Source organism: Atractosteus spatula, chromosome 17, assembly GCF_055471065.1.
Source record: "Atractosteus spatula isolate fAtrSpa1 chromosome 17, fAtrSpa1.hap1, whole genome shotgun sequence".
NCBI lineage: Eukaryota > Metazoa > Chordata > Actinopteri > Semionotiformes > Lepisosteidae > Atractosteus > Atractosteus spatula.
In genome coordinates, this window is record NC_142722.1 from 4376083 (window position 1) to 4401733 (window position 25651).

The 25651-nt window shown below is 58.0% G+C and overlaps 2 protein-coding genes across 2 annotated transcripts in view; one reads left to right on the forward strand and one right to left on the reverse strand.

Moving 5' to 3' along the window:
* Nucleotides 1–3662, forward strand: part of bicdl1 (BICD family like cargo adaptor 1) — a 49564-nt gene extending 45902 nt beyond the window's left edge. Inside the window, exon 10 of the mRNA XM_088935737.1 lies at nt 144–3662. Coding sequence (XP_088791863.1) covers nt 144–314 — 171 coding nt within the window. The 3' untranslated portion in view covers nt 315–3662. The remainder of the gene's footprint in view (nt 1–143) is intronic.
* Nucleotides 3663–4396: 734 nt separating this feature from the next.
* rab35b (RAB35, member RAS oncogene family b) lies at nt 4397–25286 on the reverse strand. The gene is made up of 6 exons (XM_088935614.1): nt 24977–25286; nt 18700–18750; nt 17518–17641; nt 8877–9001; nt 8662–8786; nt 4397–7673 (listed from the first exon to the last, which is right to left on the reverse strand). The coding sequence occupies exons 1-6, from the start codon at nt 25026–25028 to the stop codon at nt 7545–7547; spliced, it is 606 nt and encodes a 201-aa protein (XP_088791740.1). The 5' UTR covers nt 25029–25286; the 3' UTR covers nt 4397–7544.
* Between the last annotated feature and the right edge of the window lie 365 nt (nt 25287–25651).

Below are 25651 nucleotides of genomic sequence, written 5' to 3' on the forward strand. Positions count from 1 at the left end.
GTGGAGAGCTGCTGTCAGGCCCCGTGCTGGTCTCACAGCTCCCTGCCCCCTCAGCCTCCTTCCTCCTTCCTCCTCTCCACCCCCGTCTCCCTGCCCCCTGAACGCTCTGAGCGCTGTGTCCCGTCTCCTCCCTCTCCCCCCAGGACGACATGCACAGAGTGATCGATCAGCAGCTGATGGATAAGCACCAGGAGGAGTGGCGCAAGCCGCCGTACTCCTTCTCGGGGGGTGCGGGTCGACGTGGCCGCCCCCCGCCGCCCAGCGCCCGGCCCGCCGGCGACAAGAGCCTCTTCTCCTTCTTCAAGAAGAACTGAGCGGCCGCAGCGTGCCTGGGGACGGCCCGGGGCGGCGGGGACAGGGCAGGACAGGGGGGCCGGGGGAGACACGCCCAGACGGACAGGCCTCCCACACTCACGCCAACCCCACGTCCTGCTCACAGCTTCAGGGCGGACCTGCCCCTGACCCGCCGGGCCTCGGGGACGAGGTCAGAGGGCGCCCTCCCCTCGGGCTTGTGCGAGGAAGGAGGAGCACACAATGATGCATGCTGGGAAGAGGGCACCCACTGCTGGCGTGCGCAGGAAGTCGCAGGGCGAGCCGCTGACGTGCCACACATACAGACTCGGACACTCCTGACACACCTGAGCTGGGGAGGTGCGGGATCCGTCCCTGTCACACCTCCCTGCACCTGCCAGGCCTCTGCAGCGCCGCCTAGCAGGCGAGGGCAGGGCACAGCAGTCTATAAAAAAAAAACAAACTCCCTCCAGTTTGTAAAAATAGTCCCAGACGCACAGCAACGTGCGGATAACATTTTCTTGAGAGAGTATTGCTTCAACAATTACCTAAATTACCAATCGGAGCCCATCTGCTTTTCAATTTAAGAATGTATATATACATATATTTTTTAGATTAATTTTTAAACACACTGATTGCAATATTTTAAAAAAAAAAACGTTTCTACCAAATTATTGGCTGGATCTTTGTATTAATTTGAAAAGACACCGAGGCCAGATCACCAGATATCAGTTCAGAGCCTGGGATTGAAAACAAAGTTAGGAAGAGCTGGGGTGGCAGGAAAGGGCAGGTTTAGGGTTTGGGGGGCTTTCCTGCCCAGTGAGCAGGCGGGGGTTGTGGGGTGCGGTCCTGCCCTGTCCCCTGCAAGAACGGGGAGAGAGCGCCCCCCAGTGGTCGGGGAGTCAGACGCCAGGCTGTGCGGCTCAGGGAAGTTGTTCCATGGTGTGCACCAGCGGTGCTCCTGTGCCTCGGGATGGGACCCGGCCTCGAGCTGGCGGGCTGTCAGCTCCTCCGACGGTGCTCCCCACGTCTGAGCCCCTTTTCCCCAAGCGCCCCCAAAACACAACAGGGCGGCGCGCCCCGCTAGAGCCACATCTCAGCCGGGGAGTCAGGTGGGCATTCCGGGCAGCTCCGCCCTATCCCAGCTCCGCACGCCTGTCCCGCCGCGGGGCCCGTTCCGGCCGAGCTCTGCGCCGATCAGGACAAGAGCCAGCACGGCCGACCGGCCCCTCCGCCCCTCCGCCAACCAGTGGCTCCCCAGGCGCAGAGGAAGTACTGAGGAGAATCCGCTCTCGCCCGGAGACTCCAGCACAGTAAATCCGCGAGAAGCCGTCACGGCCGATCCAGGAAGCGGGACTGACCAGCCAGCCCCGAACGCAGGGATCGGGCCCCGAATTCCCAGCCGGAGTGCTGTGTGACGGTTTAAGGGCCGGAGCTGGAGTGCGGGAACGCTGCCCGGAGTGCCCAGACAGCGGGCACACGGAGGACAGAGGGCCGGAGCAGGGAGCCTGCGGAGGATCCTGGGACTGGGGCCCAGCGGGCTGACAGGGCAGTGCCCACACGGCGAGGGCAGCTCCCTAGCCCATCTGCTCGTGTGCCGGCAGGGGCCAACCCAAAGAATGCTTCTTCTGTGGGAAAAAAAGAAGTTTTTTTTTTTTTAAAGAATATTCCGAATTGTTGGAACACGAAAAATTGGTCATCTTCTCAACGGTGTACGTGCTGTGTATCCGTTTGTCGTGACGAAACACAAATTGGGGTCCCTGCTGGGAGAGGTTCGACCCCCGGGCCTCAGACGCCGGGTCAGAACCGGGTCTGGACTACAGATCGCCCAGCACGGCCAGCAGAGTGAGAAGAGTTAGCTCAGTATCCAAAAGAGTGGGCACAGAGTGGAAAAGTGCAGAAAGAAGGTCAGGAAAGGAGAACAGCTACATGGTAAACTGCATCAAAAAGTGAAATTTGTAAGAGACTAAAATCTGTAGAAACCGATACAAGGGATTAAAGTTATTTTGAGCAAATCCTATGCACACAGATTCCACACAGGGGGGGTCCTGGCTATTCATTGGACTCTGGTGTTCATCCAAAGAGACTCACGTCTGCGCCCACTTACACAGCTGGGTGGTTCACTGGAGAGATCTGAGTGAACGATCGCTGTGCCCCACACGGGATTCGAACCCGCAGCCTCTCAGTTACGAGGCCAGAGCTACCGAGCCGAACGATGGCTCATTAAGAAAAGCCGCAGAGCAGGGCTGGTGGAGGCACGACCCGTTGGGGTACAGCTGCTCATTCCCCTCCAAGGAGATGAACCCCTTTTTCTCAGCCCGGCACAGCGCCCCCCCCCCCCACCAGCGCTGTGGCTGACCAAGAGCAGGCTTGCGAGATGAAGCTGAGATGAATGGGTCCAGATCGGGCTCTTCAGAGCTGAAACTCTGCAGCAGTGGCTCATGGGTCCACCAGACTCTCTGCAACCCCCCCCCCCACTCTCAAGACACAGAGAGTTTTCTATCCTGTCTGGAGTTCTGCACCGATTAATCCCTTACACACCACGCTAGGTGAATAAGCATCACCTGTGTGCAGAGGAATACTCCGAGGGAAGGGAGAATGGGGTTCCAATAGCTGGTATAAAGACAGCACGTTCTGTCTGCTTCCCGACCTGCAGCTCTTGAGCCTGGGCGACGTGGTCACGCAGGAGTGACCGGACTCTCTCTCCCCCAGTCATGGGGCAGCAGGGTGGGCTCGCCGCTCGACAGCGCCCCCCCTGGGGCAGCCTCCTCCCAAGCCCGCGCTGGGGAACGACCCCCACACACGCCCCAGGCGAGCACGGGTCTTCGGCAAAGCCCGATTTCAGGCAAGGGGGAAAAAAATTAATCAAACGCCTTCGGATTCTCGCGACCGCGCCTCCGTCTGCCCCGTCAGTCAGCAGCTCCGCAGCCCCGAACCCCCACAGCGAGGCAGTGACCCCCTCTTCACACCCCCTATGTGTCCTCGTGCAGACGGTAACGACAGAAGACACTGTGCACAACTGGCTGTGTTAAAAGGTAGTTTTGTACAGAAGAATAGATATATGTATAAAGTTCTGTATAATGTACATACAGTGCTACAGAATGGCTAATTTTCTATATTGAACGGAGAATTTAATAAACCAGTATTATTTGTACATAAAACAGAAAAGCCAACAAAAATACCACACAGGTGTATAGAGTACTGTTTTCTATGTATCTGTATATGGAAGATGCTTATTTTTAGTATTAAAAAAAACTGTAAAGAAAATCGGGGTTTTTTTTATATCCAACTTTCCTACAGAGAAATATCTGATTTTTTTTTGTGTGTGAACGCCACTGTGACAAATAAAGATGGACAAGGAGGTTGTTATACAACATTGCTTCTCTAGCCTGGTCTTTCTTAAGTGGAGAGGTGCTCAGGGGCAGGAAAAAATGAATCTTTCGATTTTTCTCCCTCATCATTCTTCTGCCTTTCAGCGTGTTTGGATCTCCGAGGTCTGGCCTGAAACTGCCGTGTCGGAGGTGCCTGCACACCAGGGACTGCGTCTCGTGGTCTCTACCCAGTCCGAGACCCTGGAGAACGGTCCCCTGGAGAGCTCTGTCCTGTGGTCGCAAAGCGGTTTCTCTCCTCCTCTCTCAAAAAGCCCAGAAGCCTTCAACAATGTCGGTCTCCTCTCACGACCTCTGTCCTGTGTCCTCCTCTCTCAAAACTCTTAATGTTCCTACACATACATTTTCAATATCCAAACAAAACCTTCAGCGTGTCACTAGGGACCACACACACACTATTTGAGTAAAGCTCCATTACTAAGAGCCTTGTTTTTTGTACTATCCATAGAAACTGATAGTTAGGGATATTCCCCCCCTCCTTAGATGATCTGCGAAGTCACGGGCCCTCAGTAACCGTCAGACATTGCGTGTTAAAAAAACAGCAAAAAAAATTAAACTTGTGTTTACCTTCATTAACCACCCCCCTCCCACAAGGACACTGCACACAGGGGTCACACGCACGGCCAGGCTGAGGACAGCAGCACGGGACAGGCCCGTTTCAAAACACTGACGCACAAGGCACACACACACCTGCAAGAAAAACCCCACCTCCGTACGGGATTTCCAAATAACTTTATTTTAACGGCATGCAAGTATAATAAAAAAAAAGTGGTTCCATTTTTACCGTGCGCGCAAAATGCCCTCGTCGGGTCCAGGCCTCAGGCTGGAGCCGGAGGAGACAGAGGCTCGACCCCCGGGGCTGGAGTCTGGCCCAGATCAACCCAGAACTTCGACCCGCTCATGCAGCGCCAGGGCCAACGGTGTGCCTTCAGGCCATATCGTTGAGCAGACTAAACTGCTGTCAAAATGTCATTTTGGAAGGCGTTTCCAGAATGCACATTTGGAATTTGCAAAGGGCTGGGTTAGACCCGTTTCAGTTTAATCCAGGCCCTACTCTGGCGGGACAGAGGGGGTGCACAGAGTGACTTCTGGGGTCATTTTTACTCTGAGAGAAGAAGGAGCACCACCGTGCTTAATATCCAGCTGTAGATCTAAACTGAGAGAGCACTGAAAGGGAGATTCCTCCACAAGCACGCCCAAAGTTCCTCATCACTGATCACGCAGCCGAAGTGACTCGACAGCCGACTTGAAACGCCCCGTTTTTTCAAAAGGGTACAGCAAAACACCCCCACAGCCACCCTCACACCGGCATCCAAAACCCCGAAAACCAAGAGCTGCTTCCTGGAGAAACACTCGTGCATCCCAGCAGATAACCCTAAGGACAAAAGAAGGCAATCCTGTAACTATCACATTTAACTTTGGAAAACATTTATTATGGATTAAATTGATTTAGGGAAAATTAATAATACATCTTAGTTCTCCAGTGTACAGCGAACCAGTTTGAAAAGAAAAGAGGTTCAATATATATATATATAAAAAGAACTAAAAAAAATTCTTTTTTTTGCACTTTTCTATACTTGTTCTGGACTCAAGTTTATGCCTTCTCAGTACATGGTGGAACAGGGCACAGTCACAAGCATTATCAACCTGCAGTCCAACCGCAGCGCCAGATCAGCTCCACACCTCCACACATCCCTGCTGCGCTCGTTAAGGAAGGGAAGGGCTTCTGAGCTGCGCCAGTCACGCGTTGTTGATCTCAGAAGAGAGGGGTATAGAGGATGCCAGGAGAAGGCAGCTCCTTAAAAACCAATTCTAAAAAAATACCACAAAAAAAAATGCATGGAATCATTTAGAAACCTCGAGCGTGACTTGAACTTGGAGAAGAGCTTATTGGCTTCAGATGCTGACGGTGGTACCCTTGATGCAGCGACTCTCGCGGTGCGCAAGGGCGGGTCTCCTGGGGAGGCCGGGGCACCCGACACCCCAGCCCACGGGGCAGCAGCAGGGCTGCAAGGTGAAAGCTCCAGCAGTAGCAGCCCTCCGGCCCAATTCCAGGTGAAACAGAGCTCACTTTCTGGAGGAGGGGGAATCTTAAGCTTCAATGTCCATCCACATGATTGATCAAAGCAGAACGTTTCCCAAGTCCTCCTATGGAGCTGAATCGAGCTACGCAGTCTTCTCTCTCGTCTCAGACCACCACAGCAAGTGCGGGGAGCAGATCCAACCCCACCCAATAGCTGCAGGGACACCTACACAGCACTCAGCTGAACTTGGGACAGCGCTCCTCTCCCTAACCTGTCAACTTGTGTTAAAAAAAATCTTTCAAGGACTCATAACGTTGTATCCCTTGGGGAAGGGGGAAGAGTTTCAGTGACGCACGTATTGCTTCTTCAGTAGAGCTGGTGTCGCACTAATCTGATTCAGACTTCTGTACCCTTCCCCCTGCCTCCTGAGTGGGAGTCAGTCTGTAAGGAGAGACAGATCCAGGTGCTCCCCCAGCATCTGGTACAGAATTCCGGCTCCAGCTCCAGCCGAGTGGAGGGGCTCCTGGTGTTTCTCTGCGAGGATGTGGAACGAGGGTGGGGGCTGGAGGAGTTTGGGAGGGACGTGAAGTGGTTATCGTGCCCCCAACACCCCCCACCTGTCCCAGGACAGACCAGCCCACACAACAGGAAGAACCAGCAAGCGGAGATATTTGGATACCGTCCACATCCACAGCAGGAGCAACGATCACAAAAACGACAACAGAGAAAATGCAGAAGGCATGAAACTCTGAACTGCTTCTGTAAGAATTAAAATATGTTGCTAGGTTCCGTAAACAATCATAAAAATAAAAAAGGGGTTCATACCGAGACACACCTCTCGGACAGTGATGACGGTGCCTGTGAGCCCCCAGACCAGACCTGAGGGGCTTGGGGAAACCCAAAGGCCCCCAGGGGCCACTCCCGGCTCCCCCGCACACAGCCGAGACGCCGGCATAGCGCCTCCAACACCGCGCGGCTGCCCGCTTCCCCTACCGGCAAGGAAAAGCCAAACCGCTCAGCCCGAGAGCCAGACGGGACGTTACAGTGCCCGCGGGCTCCTCTGCCCTTTACGAGACGAGGTGCTGCGAGTCTGGGGGCGTCGGGGAGAAGGGGGGGCAGAAAGGAAGAGGCAGAGCCAGGCGCGCACCAACAGGTCAGAGGTCACCTCTCCGGCAGCAGGGCCTGCCGACACTACTAGCCAACAAACTGGAGATTAAGAACATTTTTTATTTATTTAAAAAAAAAAACTTGAAACTCTAAAGTTCATGATTTGTTGGCATTAGACTAAAGCAACGATACATGACGGGCAACTCATTAGGTTGAAGGGAGGCCTGGAGCTGCGGTGCCCCCTGCCGCCCCCCGGCCCCTCTTCCCTGGGGAAAACAAGCCAGTTCCGTGTCCCCCCGAGGAGGATGCTGGGAGCTTCGCTCTGCGTTTCCTCCAGTCCACCCCAGGTCACAGCGAGGGGGAGCACAAGACAGGGAAGGAGAGTCAAACCGATCCGACGCAAAGGAAGAAACGTATTTATATGTGAAGTTGGCGGTGACGGCAGTCCTGCTTCCTGCTCCTTGAAATAGAGGAAAACGGGGAGGACCGTTTTTAAATAACACGACAGAGCCGATGAATTCCAAATAAAACTCCAACATCTAAAAATCTGTACATATATATTTTTTTGAAATCCTTGATTCGTTCGTCCAAAAGGGACCACTTCGTATTTTATTTCTTTTTTTTTTTGCCTTTTTTTTGTTGTTAAATCTTTCGGACTGGTGTGCGTGCCGGCGCGTTTCCGTGACCGGAGTCCTGTGCCCGCCCCCCCCCCCCCTCTCGCCGGCGTGCGCCGCTAGCAGCACTTCCTCTTCCTCCGGCTGTTCTTCGTCAGCTTCACCACGTCGTTCTGCTGCTGCTGCTGCTGCTTGGCCAGCACCTCCTTCTTGGCCTTCAGCACCAGCTCCGTGATGCAGTTGAACATCTGCGGAGACAAAAGCACGTCAGTCGGCTGCTGGCGGGGCCGGCCCCTGCGCGCCGCGCTCTCCCGCCACGCACGGGCTCGCGGGGCACGCCTCTCGACTCGTCCGACAGCTGAGGGCGCAGGGGAGCCGGAGGGCAGAGCTCCTGAGAGGTTCTCGCTTGCTTGGCTTGGCACAGTTCACACCCGCTAAAACGCGGCTGATTTCGATTTGGGTCACTTTTAAATTTCAATCGATGACTTCAATTCAACCGATGTCAAACGGAGAGCTCCCGCCGGCCCCACTACTGGTCGGGTGGAGGACCCAATTAAAGGGGAACCGCAGCCCCGATTTCTCAGACCGGAAGTCAAAATAAATTAACGGACAGTATTGCAAAGTTTGACCAATTCCAAATTCAGCACAAAATCGTGAGCATAGTGAAAGTGCTGAAAATCACCATGTTATTGCACACCCCTGGTCTCGATACGGACAAGAGTGTTTGCGAATATTGTGACGTGATGCGGCCCTTCCTGCTCACTAGTCGCTGCAGTGACTAATGCGATGCAGAAAGTACAGGTGGTGCAGCAGACGTTTCAGCGCAGAAATGTTCCAACGTGATCTGCAGTATCTCTACTGGAATAAAGAGCTGGATTCACAAGTGTCGCAGGGCCGCTTCACCTCAGCGGAAGTTTTGTTGCCTCGTTCCGAACTGCAGAACATGGCCGAAATTCCCAGGTTTGCACAGCGCCATTTGGCGATATGAACTGGAAGTCTTACATGTTACTGTGCGCAATTTTACTGGTGCTGTGGTTTGAAATACACTCAGTGCTGATTCTTTCTAACCCCTAAAAATAAAAACAGTGTGGCCACTCCCCTTTAAACCCCGGGCTGAACAAGAGAGAACAACCCGGAAACTGGACCCAGGAAGTCCGAGAACTCTGAGCGCAATGCGCCCCCCGGTCTCCCCGAACCCTGAACCCCAACCCCCCCCCCCGCGCCACGGGCACAGACCTCCTCCACGTTGACGTTCTCCTTGGCGCTCGTCTCGAAGAGGCTGATGCCCATCTGCTCGGCGAACTTCTGTGCGTCGTTGGTCTCCACCACCTTGGAGGTAGGGTCGTCATTCTTGTTGCCCACTGAGAGAGGGAGAGAGAGGGGGGGGCATTAGAGAGGGGGCGCAGGGCTACGCCACGCGGCCGGCGGCCGGCGGCCGGCGGTCTGCTCACCCAGTATCCTACAGACGTCGTCGCAGTTCTGATTGATCTCGTGGAGCCAGCGCTTGACGTTGACGAAGGACTCGGCGCTGGTGACGTCGTACACCACGATCACGCCGTGGGTGCCCCGGTAGTACCTGCGGGAACAAGGGGATCCCCTCGGTCAGGGACCAGACTTGGGGCGCGTCCGCGAGGTTTTGTCCGCGATCGGCCTACGGCAAAGCTCCCCCAATCCCGTTGCCCCCAAATCACGGCATCACCTCCTGCTTTGCAAGCACTTAATCGCCTAGTTGATCAATTTCGATCAATTCTTCTCTTAACTGGACCAGTGTGACCCTTCTCTGCTCGCGTCTCTCTCCATTGACCCAGCTGGTCGGCGGCCCTGGGGGAGCAGAGAGACCCTGCCACCGTGACCATGACCCTTCCTCATCACCAGCTGTTCAATACGCTCCGTTTCAACACAAATAAGACTTGAGATGACAGGCTGCTGTTAAAAAAAACATGTGTTCTTGACCTTACAAAAACATTAGGATTCTCTCTCTTCAATAAATCATCTAAGCATTGAAATTCTCTTTTTATGAGTAGAAACCCAAGTCCGCGGTCCCCATGGGACCCCCCAACCTGCTGTATTCCATTTAACTTTGCAGGAGTGACAGTATGGCAGTACTGACAGGCTGCTATTCTCCCCCGTGGCCAGCAGGGGGAGCCCTGGGAGCACTCTGGCTCCTGGATGCGTGTGACCGTTTTGCAATCCGGGCATGAAAAAAAACCAAACAATAGCTCTCCAGTTCCAGTTCTCAGCTCATCTGCAGAAATGGAGAAAGACAGTGAGAAATCTCAGCTAGTCTACAGAACCACAGAGACTCAAGAGCAAGGAACAGAGAAAGGGAGCACTGTACTGATTGTTTTAAACTGAAATCAAGACCACAAAGCTAAGAACCGGCAAACTACACTTGTGAATCTGTTTTGCCAGACTGTAACTTTGGCAGAGGACCAGTTTATCCCAATATGGCAAATGGGCTTAAAAACAGGCTTTTTGATTGAATGCTTTAACCATGACACTATCAATTATAATTTCTCCTCGGCCTCGTTTTTCAAAATGGTTAAAAATGAGCAACCTTTGATGACACAGCTGCAACCAAACACCCAGCTCAGAGCACAGCAGGCTGACACAGCAGAGTCCGGCTCCACTTTCCCCGTGTCGCAGGCTCTCCAGCAGAAAGGGTCAGAAAAGGAGACTGTTCCACCATCTCTTCTGTGACGACTGTTCGGCCTACGCTAGAGTCCCGAGGACGAGGACGGGGGACAGCCAGGAGAGCAGGAGAGAGCAGGCTGTGGCACAGGCAGAGGCTCGGAGGCAGACGTGCAGTCACCCCCCAGCTCCACCACAGCGAGCGGCTTCCTGTCTGCGGCGAGGCAGTGACGTCGCACAGGATGTCTCCCGCTCGGGGCTGACGAGAGCAGCGCCGCGCCCCGAGTCGCCTCCTGCATGGCCGCCGGTGTGTCCGTGCGAGAGCTTCCAAGAGGCCCCCCCACCCCAGGTTAGAATAACAAACACTGAGTTTCCCCTCCTCCCCGAGCCCCGCTGGGCCTCCACTCGCGGGGAGCCCTCGACACACAGAGACGGCCGGACCTCCAGCAGCAGGGGGGGGTCTGACCTGATCAAGGAGGAGCGTGGGACACTGCAGGACGAGCCGTCTGCCCTCCCCGCTGCGTAAAGAAACGAGAACCGTCCACGCACGCGAGCCATCCACATTGCTAATCCCAACCCAGCAGCGATACACCGGGTAAAACAACGACAGAAAGCCTGAGGAGCCTTCAGCGTGCTAGAGGCCCTTTCCTCTGCAGGCTGGGCTGTTTCCCCCCGACGTGGATGACCTCCACCAGGAGGTGCACAACGAAGAACAGCGGCGATCGGCTGAAACCGGCAAAGCGGTACAAACACCACCAGCCGAAGATCAAACCCCAGCCGGGACCCCGACACAGTCGCTGCAGGGTCCAGACAACTACCCCCCATCCTGCAGGCACACTGCGGCCTGAGCCCAGTCTCAAGGAGTCCTGCAGGAAGACAACACTCTCCTCGCTCCTCGCTCCACGCTTGGAGAGAAGTCACAAACGGGACTGGCCAGGGGCCTGCAGTCACACTCCTCATCGCCAGCAGCCTGTGCGACAAAGCCAGCCCCCCCCCCCCACCCCCAGGTCTGGCGGTGGTCCGGGGTCCAGGGAGGGCCGAGGTAAGCACCGTGTCCTGCAGGTGCAGCGGGGAGAGGAAGCGTTCGTGCACAGGCCCCTGGCAGTACGCCCAGCTGGAAACCACAACAAGGCTCTCTCTCACTCACCAGTTAGAAGGAAAAAGGGTACCGAAACAGACCACAGACAGCTGAAAACTAATTCACTCTTAGTAGGAAGCAGGACGAAGGCACTGTCTCCCCCCCCCCGCAACACAGGACAAACAAAGCCGAAGAGGAGAAGGTTTATGTCCGCCCCTTGGAGACATGCTCGGATAACGAGGAGGGAAAACGGAGCCGCGCCGGTTTGTCTGTGGCCGAGGGCAGGCACTCTCCGCGCAGAGCGCCAGCAGAGAGCCACCAGCGTTGCAGGAGGGAGAGGGGAGGCACAGAGGGCAGAGAGGGGAGACACAGGAAGGAGAGAGGAGGCACAGAGGGCAGAGGGGGGGAGACACAGGAGGGAGAGAGGAGGCACAGAGGGCAGAGAGGGGAGGCACAGGAGGGAGAGAGGAGGCACAGAGGGCAGAGAGGAGCCACCAAGGGCAGAGGGGGGAGACACAGGAGGGAGAGAGGAGGCACAGAGGGCAGAGAGGGGAGACACAGAGGGCAGAGAGGGGAGACACAGGAAGGAGAGAGGAGGCACAGAGGGCAGAGGGGGGGAGACACAGGAGGGAGAGAGGAGGCACAGAGGGCAGAGAGGGGAGACACAATGTGCAGAGAGGGGAGGCACAGGAGGGAGAGAGGAGGCACAGAGGGCAGAGAGGAGCCACCAAGGGCAGAGGGGGGAGACACAGGAGGGAGAGAGGAGGCACAGAGGGCAGAGAGGGGAGACACAGGAGGGAGAGAGGAGGCACAGAGGGCAGAGAGGAGCTACCAAGGGCAGAGAGGGAGACACAATAGGCAGAGAGGGGAGACACAATAGGCAGAGAGGGGAGGCTGCGGAGATGGGGAGGAGGAGGAGGAGACCAGTGGAGCCCAGAGGGGAAGAGGAAGAGGGGCAAGTGGAGAGAAAGGGTGAAGCGCTGTAGTGCAGAATGGAGGAGCGGACGGCGGACTCGTCCGGTAACTGAGCCCCTGCGCTGGGCCTCACTGCCACACAGGGCTCCGGCAGCTTCCCTCCTGCACACCAAACGCACCCCCACAGACAGAAGGGAGCTGCGTCTGCGCGCGGGCTGCAAAGGAACAAGCACAGGTCTATTCCTGCTGATAAGAAACAACGTCTCGGCTGTGGAGCCTGCTCCAGGTCCACCTTAGTTCGGCTGTGCAGCCATTAACGCTGGGCTTCTTTTCTTCTCTTTTCAGCAGGGGATGAACCTTTGCGTGTTCAAAAGCGAGCTAAACCACGCTTGTGTTTCCTGTGACTTGATTCCAAGAAGCTCTTCTGTGATCGGCCCTGAGAAACGGCACTAGGCGTGAATGCAGGACCGGCCCGGTGCAGGAGAGCAGCGTCCCGTGACCACGCTGCACTCGCACACGCCCTGCTCCCCACAGACGACATTCACTCCCTTTTCCAGACGCAGCCCGGCAGTCCTGCTAGGTGGAGTTTCCCATTTTCCTCAAACGAGTATTTCCAGGTTTCCTGGCCGAAACTCCGTTATTGCGCTGGGAACTCAACAGGGAAACGGGAAACATACACTCACAACTAGCGAACAGGGAGAGCGGCCGGCATAATCTCCACATTTCTCACGCGCTCGTTTTGCGTTCTCGATTTAACAGTGGGGTGTGGGAAGGGAGCCTTGCGCAGAAAAGCAGAAAACACAAACGAAGGTTAAAACAGCAGAGTCATAAACACAGAACTCAGCAACTCAAAAGTGCTGGTGTACTCAACCAAGAGCTCCGAGTCACTAGTGCTCAGTGTGGGCCTGGCTGACCTCAGGCCTGTCTGAAAACCCACAGCTTAAATATAGATGCTGATTGTAGGTTTGCACTGGAAAGTCAGGCTGTCTGCAGGAAGCCCTGCTGAGCTCGCAGTCCACTGCAAATATTTTCAATGAGAGATGGTGCAAACTTGCAGCCTGAATTGATCTGATCTCCCAGTCGGGTGTGCCTGATCTGCACAGGTGTAGGAGGAACACCAGGCCGCTGCTGTAAGTGGTGCTGGTGGACCAGTAGGAGGCGCTCTTCTACTGGACGAGAACCAGCACCCCAGTATGGTGACTTCAGATGAAACCGAAGGTCCTGAGGTCCTGCTTACTTGGTCAGAGGCCCCACGGGTGATCAGAAGAATTTTGGGCATTAAGCCTGGTATTCTGGGACCGATTCCACTGTGAGCTTGAACGGTCTGCTCTCCCTAAAGTTCCCCATATTCCACCTGGTGAAGCAGATTCTTCCTAATGGCAGCTGGTGCAGAATGGCAGCCGCACAGAGGGCAGCTGGGCAGCTGGGGCTGAATGGCAGCTGGGGCAGAGGGGCAGCTGGGGCAGAGGGGCAGCTGGGGCAGCTGGTGCAGAATGGCAGCCGGGGCAGCTGCACAGAGGGGCAGCTGGTGCAGAATGGCAGCTGGGGCAGCTGCACAGAGGGGCAGCTGGTGCAGAATGGCAGCTGGGGCAGCTGCACAGAGGGGCAGCTGGTGCAGAATGGCAGCCGCACAGAGGGGCAGCTGGTGCAGAATGGCAGCTGGGGCTGAATGGCAGCCGCACAGAGGGGCAGCTGGTGCAGAATGGCAGCTGGGGCTGAATGGCAGCCGCGCAGAGGGGCAGCTGGTGCAGAATGGCAGCTGGGGCTGAATGGCAGCCGCACAGAGGGGCAGCTGGTGCAGAATGGCAGCTGGGGCTGAATGGCAGCCGCGCAGAGGGGCAGCTGGTGCAGAATGGCAGCTGGGGCAGCTGCACAGAGGGGCAGCTGGTGCAGAATGGCAGCTGGGGCAGCTGCGCAGAGGGGCAGGTGCGCAGAGGGGCAGCTGGTGCAGAATGGCAGCTGGGGCAGAATGGCAGCTGGGGCAGCTGCGCAGAGGGGCAGCTGGTGCAGAATGGCAGCTGGGGCAGCTGCGCAGAGGGGCAAAGTGGGTCCCTTTCAGTGCTGAAGTGCTTTGGGATCCAGTGGGGTGAAAAGTGCAATATAAATGCAAGAAATTACCCCACTCGACCCCCACATGAGGCCCCACGGCTGGAAAGCACATGCCCCCCCCTCGTCCCCACGACCTGGCTGAAGAGGAACGGACACAAAGCCTTCCAGCATCCCCGGCAGGCGGACGAGCCTCTCTTCCCCCTCGGCCAGCCGCAGGCGCCAGCCCCCGCAGGTGTGCAGGAAGGGCAGGGGACGTCTCGACCCACACAGGGGGAAGCGGCAGCAGGAACCCCAGCCCAGGTGCGGGGCCTCGGCCCGGGGCGCGAGCAGGCCTGCAGTCTCCGATGGGCCCCGGACACAAACCCAGGCCTCTCTCGCGCCGACCCCGCTGCGCGACGCGCGGCTGTGCTGTGCTGAAGAGCCGGCCCCGGGCCGCCATCACCAGCCCTACACGGACGGAAGACGCAGAAGAACCCCGAGGAGAAGAGCCTTCGCCCAGCGCTGGCGGCGGCCGGGACACTGAGAGCCGAGTGTCCGCGGGGGGTTTCCACCGGGCTCGTTCCCGGCCTGCTGGTCCCCTCTTGTGATTCGGAACTCCTCTTCCGGCCTCACGGCTCCCAGCAGCTGGCTGTCCCCCAGGGCCTCTGCGCAGGCTGCAGCTCAGTCCCCACACAGATCCCACTGCTCTTCGACCAAGGGGCAGGTCGGAACTGATCGGCGCTCATGGGCCGTGGAAGAGGCACGCTGATGAGTCCTGATCGATCCCATTTCCCTCTTTCAGGGAAGAAGGCCAGACCTCCGCGGTCATCTCGCTTTCAGTTTCACTTCCGGACTGATTTAGCAAAGCTCACTACGTGTGAAATCGACTGTTTTCTGCGTCTGAACCAGAGGCAAAATGAAAGTACCTGTAAAGCCTAGAAGATCACCGGACAGCCCAGACTGACCGAAAGCCCAGAGGTCACCTCATGCACAGGACTGTCACCGGACAGCCCAGACTGACCGAAAGCCCAGAGGTCACCTCACACACAGGACTGTCACCGGACAGCCCAGACTGACCGAAAGCCCAGAGGTCACCTCACACACAGGACTGTCACCGGACAGCCCAGACTGACCGAAAGCCCAGAGGTCACCTCACACACAGGACTGTCACTGGACAGCCCAGACTGACCGAAAGCCCAGAGGTCACCTCACACACTGTCACCGGACAGCCCAGACCGACCGAAAGCCCAGAGGTCACCTCACGCACAGGACTGTCACCGGACAGCCCAGACTGACCGAAAGCCCAGAGGTCACCTCACACACAGGACTGTCACTGGACAGCCCAGACTGACCGAAAGCCCAGAGGTCACCTCACACACAGGACTGTCACCGGACAGCCCAGACTGACCGAAAGCCCAGAGGTCACCTCACGCACAACACTGTCACCGGACAGCCCAGACTGACCGAAAGCCCAGAGGTCACCTCACGCACAGGACTGTCACTGGACAGCCCAGACTGACCAAAAGCCCAGAGGTCACCTCACACACACTGTCACCGGACAGCCCAGACTGACCGAAAGCCCAGAGGTCACCTCACGCACAGGACTGTCACCGGACAGCCCAGACTGACCGAAAGCCCAGAGGTCACCTCACGCACAGGACTGTCACTGGACAGCCCAGACTGACCGAAAGCCCAGACGTCACCTCACGCACAACACTGTCACCGGACAGCCCAGACTGACCGAAAGCCCAGAGGTCACCTCACGCACAGGACTGTCACCGGACAGCCCAGACGTCACCTCACGCACAGGACTGTCACCGGACAGCCCAGACTGACCGAAAGCCCAGAGGTCACCTCACGCACAGGACTGTCACCGGACAGCCCAGACTGACCGAAAGCCCAGAGGTCACCTCACTCACAGGACTGTCACCGGACAGCCCAGACTGACCGAAAGCCCAGAGGTCACCTCACGCACAGGACTGTCACTGGACAGCCCAGACTGACCGAAAGCCCAGAGGTCACCTCACGCACAGGACTGTCACCGGACAGCCCAGACTGACCAAAAGCCCAGAGGTCACCTCACACACACTGTCACCGGACAGCCCAGACTGACCGAAAGCCCAGAGGTCACCTCACGCACAGGACTGTCACCGGACAGCCCAGACTGACCGAAAGCCCAGAGGTCACCTCACGCACAGGACTGTCACTGGACAGCCCAGACTGACCGAAAGCCCAGACGTCACCTCACGCACAACACTGTCACCGGACAGCCCAGACTGACCGAAAGCCCAGAGGTCACCTCACGCACAGGACTGTCACCGGACAGCCCAGACGTCACCTCACGCACAGGACTGTCACCGGACAGCCCAGACTGACCGAAAGCCCAGAGGTCACCTCACGCACAGGACTGTCACCGGACAGCCCAGACTGACCGAAAGCCCAGAGGTCACCTCACTCACAGGACTGTCACCGGACAGCCCAGACTGACCGAAAGCCCAGAGGTCACCTCACGCACAGGACTGTCACCGGACAGCCCAGACTGACCGAAAGCCCAGAGGTCACCTCACGCACAGGACTGTCACCGGACAGCCCAGACTGACCGAAAGCCCAGAGGTCACCTCACGCACAGGACTGTCACTGGACAGCCCAGACTGACCAAAAGCCCAGAGGTCACCTCATGCACAACACTGTCACCGGACAGCCCAGACTGACCGAAAGCCCAGAGGTCACCTCATGCACAACACTGTCACCGGACAGCCCAGACTGACTGAAAGCCCAGAGGTCACCTCATGCACAACACTGTCACCGGACAGCCCAGACTGACCGAAAGCCCAGAGGTCACCTCACGCACAGGACTGTCACCGGACAGCCCAGACTGACCGAAAGCCCAGAGGTCACCTCATGCACAGGACTGTCACCGGACAGCCCAGACTGACCGAAAGCCCAGAGGTCACCTCACACACACTGTCACCGGACAGCCCAGACTGACCGAAAGCCCAGAGGTCACCTCACACACAGGACTGTGTCACCCACTGGACAACCCAGACTGACCAAAAGCCCACTGGCCATCTCACACACTCAGGGCTATAGCACTGGACAGCACACACTGACCAAAAGCCCAGAGGTCACCTCACGCACAGGACTGTCACCGGACAGCCCAGACAGACCAAAATCCCAGCAGTCACCTCACACACAACACTGTCACTGGACAGCCCAGACTGACCGAAAGCCCATTGGTCACCTCACGCACAGGACTGTCACTGGACAGCCCAGACTGACTGAAAGCTGTATCACTGATCTCACCATGTGGGCTGGGAAGAATTCACACCCAGCCCTCAGAAGGACCGTCGCCCTGATCCCCAGCCCTGGGAAGGGTCTAGCTGATCGGGAGAGGCGGCCCCAGCGGCGCGGAGGCGGCGCGCTCGCCGACTGACACTCACGTGGAGGTGATGGTGCGGAACCGCTCCTGTCCGGCCGTGTCCCAGATCTGCAGCTTGACCTTCTCGCCGTTGATCTCCACTGTGCGGATCTTGAAGTCCACCCCGATCGTGGTGATGTAGCTACCTGCATGCAGATGGACACAGACAGACTGCCGGGGTCAGATCGTGTTCAGCATGGGGGGGGGGGGTATGGGAAGCAGGATTTGCCGTTTCAAAGCAACCATGATCGCTAGTGGTGGTGCTGTGGCTCAGGATCTGTGCCTGTGGCTGGGAGGTTGCCGGCTCAAATCCCACGGCCGGCAGAGGAATCCTACTCTGATGGGCCCCTGAGCAAGACCCTTCACCCCAACTGCTCAAGGGGCGCCGTATACATGGCTGACCCTGCGCTCTGACCCCCAGCTTCTCTCCCTGTCTGTGTGTCTCATGGAGAGCAAGCTGGGGTCTGTGAAAAGAAATTCTTAATACAAGAAATTGTATAGGGCTAATAAAGTGATGTTGTGTTATTGCTGGCAGGTTCAGGCTAGAATTTAATCCGTGCGAGATTGGTCTGTCCTGGTTTGAAGTGTTATGCTACGACTGGACCCCAGATTAACCAGGCCCTGTGTACGCGCGGATCGCAGCTGTTACCGTTTCAAACCCCCCACTGGGACGACCTCTTGCTCTGATCATGGCCAGGCAAGGCGGGCCACGACAGGCAGCACCAAACCCGTCAGCCCGGTGTCAAAACAATGTACTAACCCTTCCTTCAATCAGCCAATTGGCCCAGGAGTATTTCCTTTACTCGGTCTTCACAGATTGCCCCAGGGGCTGCTGAGCACTGGACTACGGTGGAGTAGGGCTCTGCAGGAGAGTGAAAGAGCCCAGATCATCCACCTCTGGGCCCTGATACACAAGTGTGTCCACTCCGGGCCTGAAGGAGAGCCTTTCTTACTGCTCTCTCTCTCTCTCTGGCTTTGACTCATGTTTATTAGCACACACTTGATCTCTTTCCTCTCTTTTTGTTCATTTTGAGCCCTAGGAAGAACAGGGCCTGATGCCTTCATCGAGGGGCTGCGGACAGTGCAGAAGAGGCGGCACTGCCCTCCCCCCAGCACCTGGAGGAGCGATGCCCTGCCCGCTCCGGCAGGCATCCACAGCTCCCCGTGAAGGCCAGGCAGACGGACGGCGCGGCGCGGCTCTTACCTGAAAACGTGTTATCCGCAAACCGCAGCAGCAGACTGCTCTTCCCCACACCTGCGGAGACAAACAGAGGGGCGGTCAGGCCAGGGCTGCACAGGGACCCCCGGACAGCAGGGGGAAACTGCACACCTCCTAATCCTAACATGGCTTACAGTCGAGGTTGACACAAAGGTCACCTGTTGGTTGACCTCTTCACGGACAGAGGGTCAGCTGGGGGTCCCCCTTAACCTTCTCCCTAAAGAACAGCCCCCCCCACCTCAGGCCGAACACCTGAAGCACAAGACAGGCTGTCCGCAGGAGCAGGGAGGTTTCGACAGTCTGACAGCAACTGGTCCGACGGCTCTGGCTGACTTCAGACTGCCAGCTGAAGTCGCGACTGAAACCGAAACTGGAAGCGACAAACGTCAGTCAGGACCGCGCCGTCACAGCTCGTGCCCGTCGAGAGCTCTCGTCTTTTCCGCGCAGGCATCAGTAAAGGCCTTTGTGCAGCAGCGCAGGCAGCCATCGTCACCTGCACACACACATTTCCACCAGACATTCACACCCTCACTCAGCAAGAGCCCACACATTCTCACTCTCACACCCCCACACCCACTCCCACACGGCCCCCCCGGTCTCTTCAGGAGCCCCCAGAAGGCACCACGCTCGTCCAGCCATCTCCTTCCTTACATCGGGGGACAGGAGGAGAACTGGCTGACCGTTTCAGGGAACAGGTCAGAGCAGAGGGGATCCAAGAGGCCCCCCAGTTCTCCTGTCCCGACCACGACCTCACCGTGACCTTTCACAGGGCTTCACAGTCATCATCAGACTTGGCCCACAGCAGACCAGTGCATGAATGGAGATTATCCAGACAAGACTGCTGCCCTGCACACTCCCCCCCAGAATGAGTCCCACACATTCACATCTAAATACCCCCCTTCCACCTGCCCCGATCCCACCCCTACCTACTCTCTCTCCCGTTTACCCCCGAATCCTCCAGATTCATTCTGGAAGGTCAGTCCCCCACCTCACTCATTGAGGCCCTCTTGGGGAGCTCATCCCCTCTGTGAAACTCACCAGCGGTTACTTGTTTTGACACTTTCAGGGGCGCGTCAGCTGCTTGTTGCATCGGGCCCTGCTGAGACCTCTGCTCGGCCAGGAGAGCACTTGAGACAGTTGTGAGCGCAATCACACCGGCCAGCCACGACACCGTCTGCGTAACGCTGTGGCAGGACAGGTGACCCTGCGTCTGCTCTTCAGCTGGGACCCCCCGCCCACTCCCCCCACGCAGCGGGCAGAGCTCGGCCTGCCGGTGACCGCTCGACAGGAGCGCCAGAGGGGCCGTGCCCCAAGGGGACAGCAGCGCCAGAGGGGCCGTGCCCCAGGGGGACAGCAGCGCCAGAGGGGCCGTGCCCCAGGGGGAAAGCAGCGCCAGAGGGGCCGTGCCCCAGGGGGACAGCAGCGCCAGAGGGGCCGTGCCCCAGGGGGACAGCAGCGCCAGAGGGGCCGTGCCCCAGGGGGACAGCAGCGCCAGAGGGGCCGTGCCCCCAGCGGACAGCAGCGCCAGAGGGGCCGTGCCCCCAGCGGACAGCAGCGCCAGAGGGGCCGTGCCCCCAGCGGACAGGCGCAGCCCTCTGCCACGACTTCAGAGCGAGACTGCTGTCAAACCCGCCCTCCGAGCCGCATAGCCCGGGAACACCAGCACCCGCGCCCTCACAAAGCCAACTTCCCGCCCAGCGCTCACTGGTCACACACAGGGCCAGCGAGTCGGCCCACAGGAGGACAGGCGCAGCTCTGGGGGACCTGACAGATCTGTCGATCTCGGTCTGTAGAGAGACTGACGCACCGCATGAGGCTGAATCACCTCCCTTATTCAACAGGAACGAATCACGGCAGGACAGCTTGTCACCCCCTAAAGAATATCGACTCTCTGAGGCTCCTTCACAAGGTGCGTGCCGAGTCAACAGTCATAGACCTCACGCATTCAACCTGAGCAGAAGCCCCTCAATCTGTAAAGCAGCTACCCCCCGAACTGACGGGCACCCCACACAGGCGTCACTGTGGGCTCAGACAGTCCTGTACACCGCGCTCCTACAGTCGGCACACTCTCTGCGTTCGGCACACTGCGATGCCAACTTCTGCCTTCCCTCCTTACAAACAGTCCCCACCCGCACGGGTGGCGCTGGGTCCCTGCTCCTCCAGCACTTGTACAGAGAGAGGGGCAGGAGAAGGTCACAGGTCACAGCCCCTGCCTTGAGCTTGAGGAATAAGAGCTTCGAGTGGCCCGCTGGCTGGTGAACTGGGCCAGGGAGATCCGATCGGATCCCGCTGTTGCACGCGGACCACGCTGTGCCGTCAGAGGACGGCGACTGGAGTAAGTGCTGTCTCCGAAGCCCTTCCCTGCCAGTTGCGAAGGGTTGCCCTCTCCTACAACGCGCACACACTGGGCTGTCCTAATCCATCAGGCCCCCCTTGACTCTCACAATCCTCTTCCTTACTGCTCTCCACTCCGCCAGAGGGACGCTCAACAGTCTGAAAGAGCCCGACAGAGTTTGGATGCTCTGCGATCATAAAGATGCCGTTTGGTTTCTAAAAAAAAAAAGTCGTCATTTCTCAAGAATCACTAAGGTTTTCTCGAGCGTGGTCCTCGCACACGGCGCGCTGTGACGCACGCTCTCACGCACCCACACGCTGGCGTGCAGGGAGCCCTCTCACACACACACACAACGCCCGAGGGACAGGAGCCACGCCGGGTTGTCGTGGTTACGGTGGCCGAACGCACGCACGCGCGCCCGCCCCCACACAGTATGTGCGTTAACAAGTCTCAGCTTCACTCCAGCCCCACGCCCTCGCCTCTCGCCCCCGAGTCGGACACACGGCTCGGCTCACAGCCCTGTCCACAGACACGAGGAGCAGGGCGCGCCGCCCTCGCCGACCCCTCACCTGGAGCCTCTGCAGAGGCAGCAGGCCGGCCTTGCCCCAGTGAAAACGCCACCCCGCCTCGGCAGTCCTGAGCCCCTGGGGCACTCCAAGTCAGCCGCTGGCCTCTTGTGCCAGCTGGGCAAAAAAACCCCCACCAGTTCACACCCCTGTCCGAGCAAGTCAAGAGTCCACAGTCCAGCCTTCGCAGTCTGAAGCCGGAGACGGTACACAGGCCCTGCAGCTCACGGCAAAACCCGGAGTGGATCAGATGGCTGGGTAATGGGAATCAAAACTGCCCTTACTGGGGCATCACCAGGCATGCAAAACCTTCAGAACACAAAAAACCAAGAGACCCGGAGCCCCGAGGTACTGACACGCGTGGGACAACCACCAGCGGAGAGCGGCCTAGACTGACCCTGCAGACGTGCACGCCGCAGGGCGACCCCGCCGGGCTCCGGAGGGGAGCGCGCGCGCCTTAACGCAGCCACAGGAAGAGGAGCCACAGCAGCAGCAGGGCTCATCCTCAGGCCCGGGGGAAAGAGAGGCGGCCCTGTTTCCTGCAGACCGCGGGCCAGCGAGAGCGCGCACACACCGCCGCCACACGCCACAGCGGCCCCGGCTCCCCCGTCACACACGGGGGTCCAGCCCTGCTGCGGCCGACAGAACCCCACAGTCACCCCCTCAGCGCAGCTGCCGAGCGGCTCAACACCCCGCAGACGCCCGACAGAGGAGGGAGGTGTTAATTAACACTCGAGCTGCGTGAGAACTGCAGGGCCTGTATGAAGGCATGAGCTGCTGTCTGAGCCACCAGAAACAGTTCCACCTCTTCTCCTGCGAGCCAGACTCATTGCTCCCCAGCCAACACAGGCTCACACATGGCACTCTGCTTGATCATCCACAGCACTTAAGAAAACGACGCACAAGATCAAGACTTGCAAAAAAAAAAAAGAAACTTCCTGCAACACCGTTGCCAAGTGAAGCTGCTTGCAACATACTCCTGCACTCCTGGACTGATCAGTGCTCTGCAAGTCTCGGTCGTGCTACGTCTGGAGTGTGAACACGTCACCTAGAAATGTTACATCACTGAAATTAAAGCAAAATGAAAGAGAAATGAAAGGGGAGACAAAGCAAAAGCAACCAAAGTCGTTTATGAACACAGCTCCTAAGAAGCCCCCATGTAGTGCTGCTTGAAGATCAGGGCCCTTTGACTCCTGAAGCCAGAGGGCTATGAAGACTTATTATTCGGAACAGAGAAGACTGAAATAGTGGGAGAAAAACTTGTCTTTCTGGGTGCGATCATAGGGGAAAATCTGTTCGCTGCACAGCAGCGTGAACCCCACCAGGTCAGACACATGCTCTCTGGCAACGACAGCCGTTTATTCGCAAGACAGGAACACGGAGACACAGGGGATTACAAGAACGAGTACTGCTTTTCAGCTCAGCTCTTTCAGGGAGATGAGGTCTGGAAACCCCCCCCCCCAGCCCGATTCTTCCTCGTTGATAATCTTGCTTCGGAAAGCCCAGCTCTCTCCCAGAATCCCAGCAGCCTGCCGGCCCGCGTGCTTCAGGTTTAGGATCAGCCGGCTCTCCCTCCACACCGCACCTCCCAGCAGCCAGCATCTCCAGGCTCTTCCAGGGCCTGAGCTCAACCCAGGCAGTCTCTGCCTTGCCTCACCCCGCCAGGAGCCCTGGCAGGACAGCTAGCTGCCCAGTACCCTGCAGAAAGGGTAATCCCACAGCCCGTGACTGCTTCTCTGGACTGCGGACTCCAGGACCACAGGCCCCCCGAATTTCCTTCCAGCAAAGCTGCACCTCGAACCCCAACCTCTCCCCATCCTCCGCCCTCCACTGCCGACAAACGGACAGGCGGGTCAGCAGAACCCAAGTTCCGGTCATTAGCGACTATGAGACAGCGCCAAAATCACATGTGGACTTGCCCGGGTTCGAGAGCAGCTGCTCAGGTACCCAGAAGCGCTGAAGCTAAGCCAGGGTCTCCAGGCAAAATCTGGCCACCCCATCTGCCTTTAACAGCAGGCTGGCTCAGCTCTGGGGGCGTCAGGCTGGCTCAGCTCTGGGGGCGTCAGGCTGGCTCACGCCAGAAATATAAAGCAGAAAGCCACACAGGCTGAGTGAGGAGCGACAGCAGACCGGGACGACAAGTGCGTTTTTTAGGGGCGTCTGTGAGCCCCAGCTACTGCCCGGTGTGAGATCTCCGACGTACTGGAGTGAGCCTTAAGCCTGGCTTTGACCTTTTATAACTCTGTGGTTTAATGGCTAAAAGCACATCCTTTTAAGATGAGCCTGAATGCAGAGATCTGCTGAAGGCTTCTCACTGGGCACCTGAAGTTACATTTCGTGTTGTTTACTCCTCAGGCGATCATATCTGGTCCACTCATCACAAATACCGCTTCACCCTGTCACGAAAACGGACACACCGCTTGCAATGGACAGGACCATATAGCTCCCCAGCTCACTTCCGATTTGAAAGACCAGTGGAGGTGATAACTCCGGCTCCGTGAGGCCGGGACACAGGTCTCCTCGTCGGTCCGGTTGGTTTGTATTCCCTGTACAGACAGTGATACAGCCACCTCGGGCTGAGCTTTCAACAGCTAAGACAGCAGGCTGTTCCGGTGAAATCTGCAACACAGCTGGAATACTCTCATGCTCCTTCGGAAAAACAAAATTCTGTTGCATCCTGACTGTTAATTTTACGGGGGGAAGCTACAACCACAGCTTTCAACACGTTACCCGATAGGGCGCCTGCACCGACACAAGAGCCACCTGCAGAGCGCACACTGTTACAGGCGTACCTGAGCCCCAGCATCACGCCGAGGCAGACCAGGAAAAAACATCTAGAATTAAATTTAAAAAAAACAACACACTTAAAAAAAAAAAAGCATGGGAAACGAAACTGATGAATTAACGTTTCGATCAGCTCACGGGCAAGGAGATACGTTTGCATTTATTTCCAAATGACGGTCGTGCAGGGTGGAAAAGCAGGCTGGCACCCAGGTTCAGAGCACGGCCGGACAGGGGCAGCCCGGCCGGCCAGCGAGCCCTGGCGAGCCCCGGGCTCAGTCACAACGCCTCGGCCGCCCGGAGCCCCGTGTCCCCAGGAATCACCCCCCAGCCTGTCCCCCCGAAACCGACGGGCAGAGCCCATATCCGGCCTGCTGTCCGACACTGGCACCCAGCCCCCCGCCCCGCCAGCGCCGCTGCCCGGCTCACGGCCCGCTTCCTCAGGGCCGACACCCGAGCCCGAACCCGTCCCCGCGGCACCCGCGGCGGCCCGGCTCCAGCCCGCAGCCCCCGGGCCCTGGCGCTTCCCAGGAAGCGGGCGAGGCCTGCTTCCCGTGCGGAGGCCCCGGCCTTTCCTTACCGCTGTCGCCGATGATGAGCAGCTTGAAGAGGTAATCGTAGTCCCTCGCCATGCCGGCTCTCGGTTAGGGTCCCCCGCCTTTTTCGCCGCTGCCCGTCTCCCCCCTCTTCCGCTCGCCGTGTGCGAGAACCGGCCCGGTGCGAGAAGGAGATCTCTTTCCCCCGGTGGCCGAGTGCTTTCCCCCCCCAGCCGGCGCCTTTTTCCTTCGGGGTTCGTCGGTGTCGGCGGCGAACAGCCGGAAACTCCGCTTCGGTGTGTGGAAGCGTCTGCTGCACCCAGCCCTGGCGACCCGGCTGCACTGCGCAGCCGCGGCGGGCCAACACATCCCCTCCGCTCCCCGCCGCCGCCGCCAGGGGGCGACAGAACTCGCCTTTCTTTCAAGGTCTTGTTTCTCCAGCCATCCCTCCGTCTTCGGACCTCTTCAGGGTCCCGTCCCTTGGGGAGGGGGCAGAGCCTATCTCGGCAAGCAACGGCCGCCAGAAAGGATAACGTGTTCCCGGACGGGATGCCAGCCCATCGCAGGGCAGAGAGGCACACCCACACTCACACTCAAGGGGCAATTTTCCCAGAAGGCACCCCACCAACATGTCAACACAGAGCAATCAAACCAGAGCACCTGGAGGAAACCCATGCAAACACAGGGAGAACATGCAAACTCCACACAGACAGCACCCT

What these genes read in the sequence shown, in the direction of transcription:
- rab35b (XM_088935614.1), bottom strand. Translation starts at nt 25,028, where the DNA reads ATGGCGAGGGACTACGATTACCTCTTCAAGCTGCTCATCATCGGCGAC. An exon ending in GCTCATCATCGGCGACAGCG is followed by an intron (nt 18,751 to 24,976) that starts GTAAGGAAAGGC and finishes TTGTCTCCGCAG; the next exon opens with GTGTGGGGAAGAGCAGTCTG. An exon ending in CGACGTCTGTAGGATACTGG is followed by an intron (nt 8,787 to 8,876) that starts GTGAGCAGACCG and finishes TCCCTCTCTCAG; the next exon opens with TGGGCAACAAGAATGACGAC.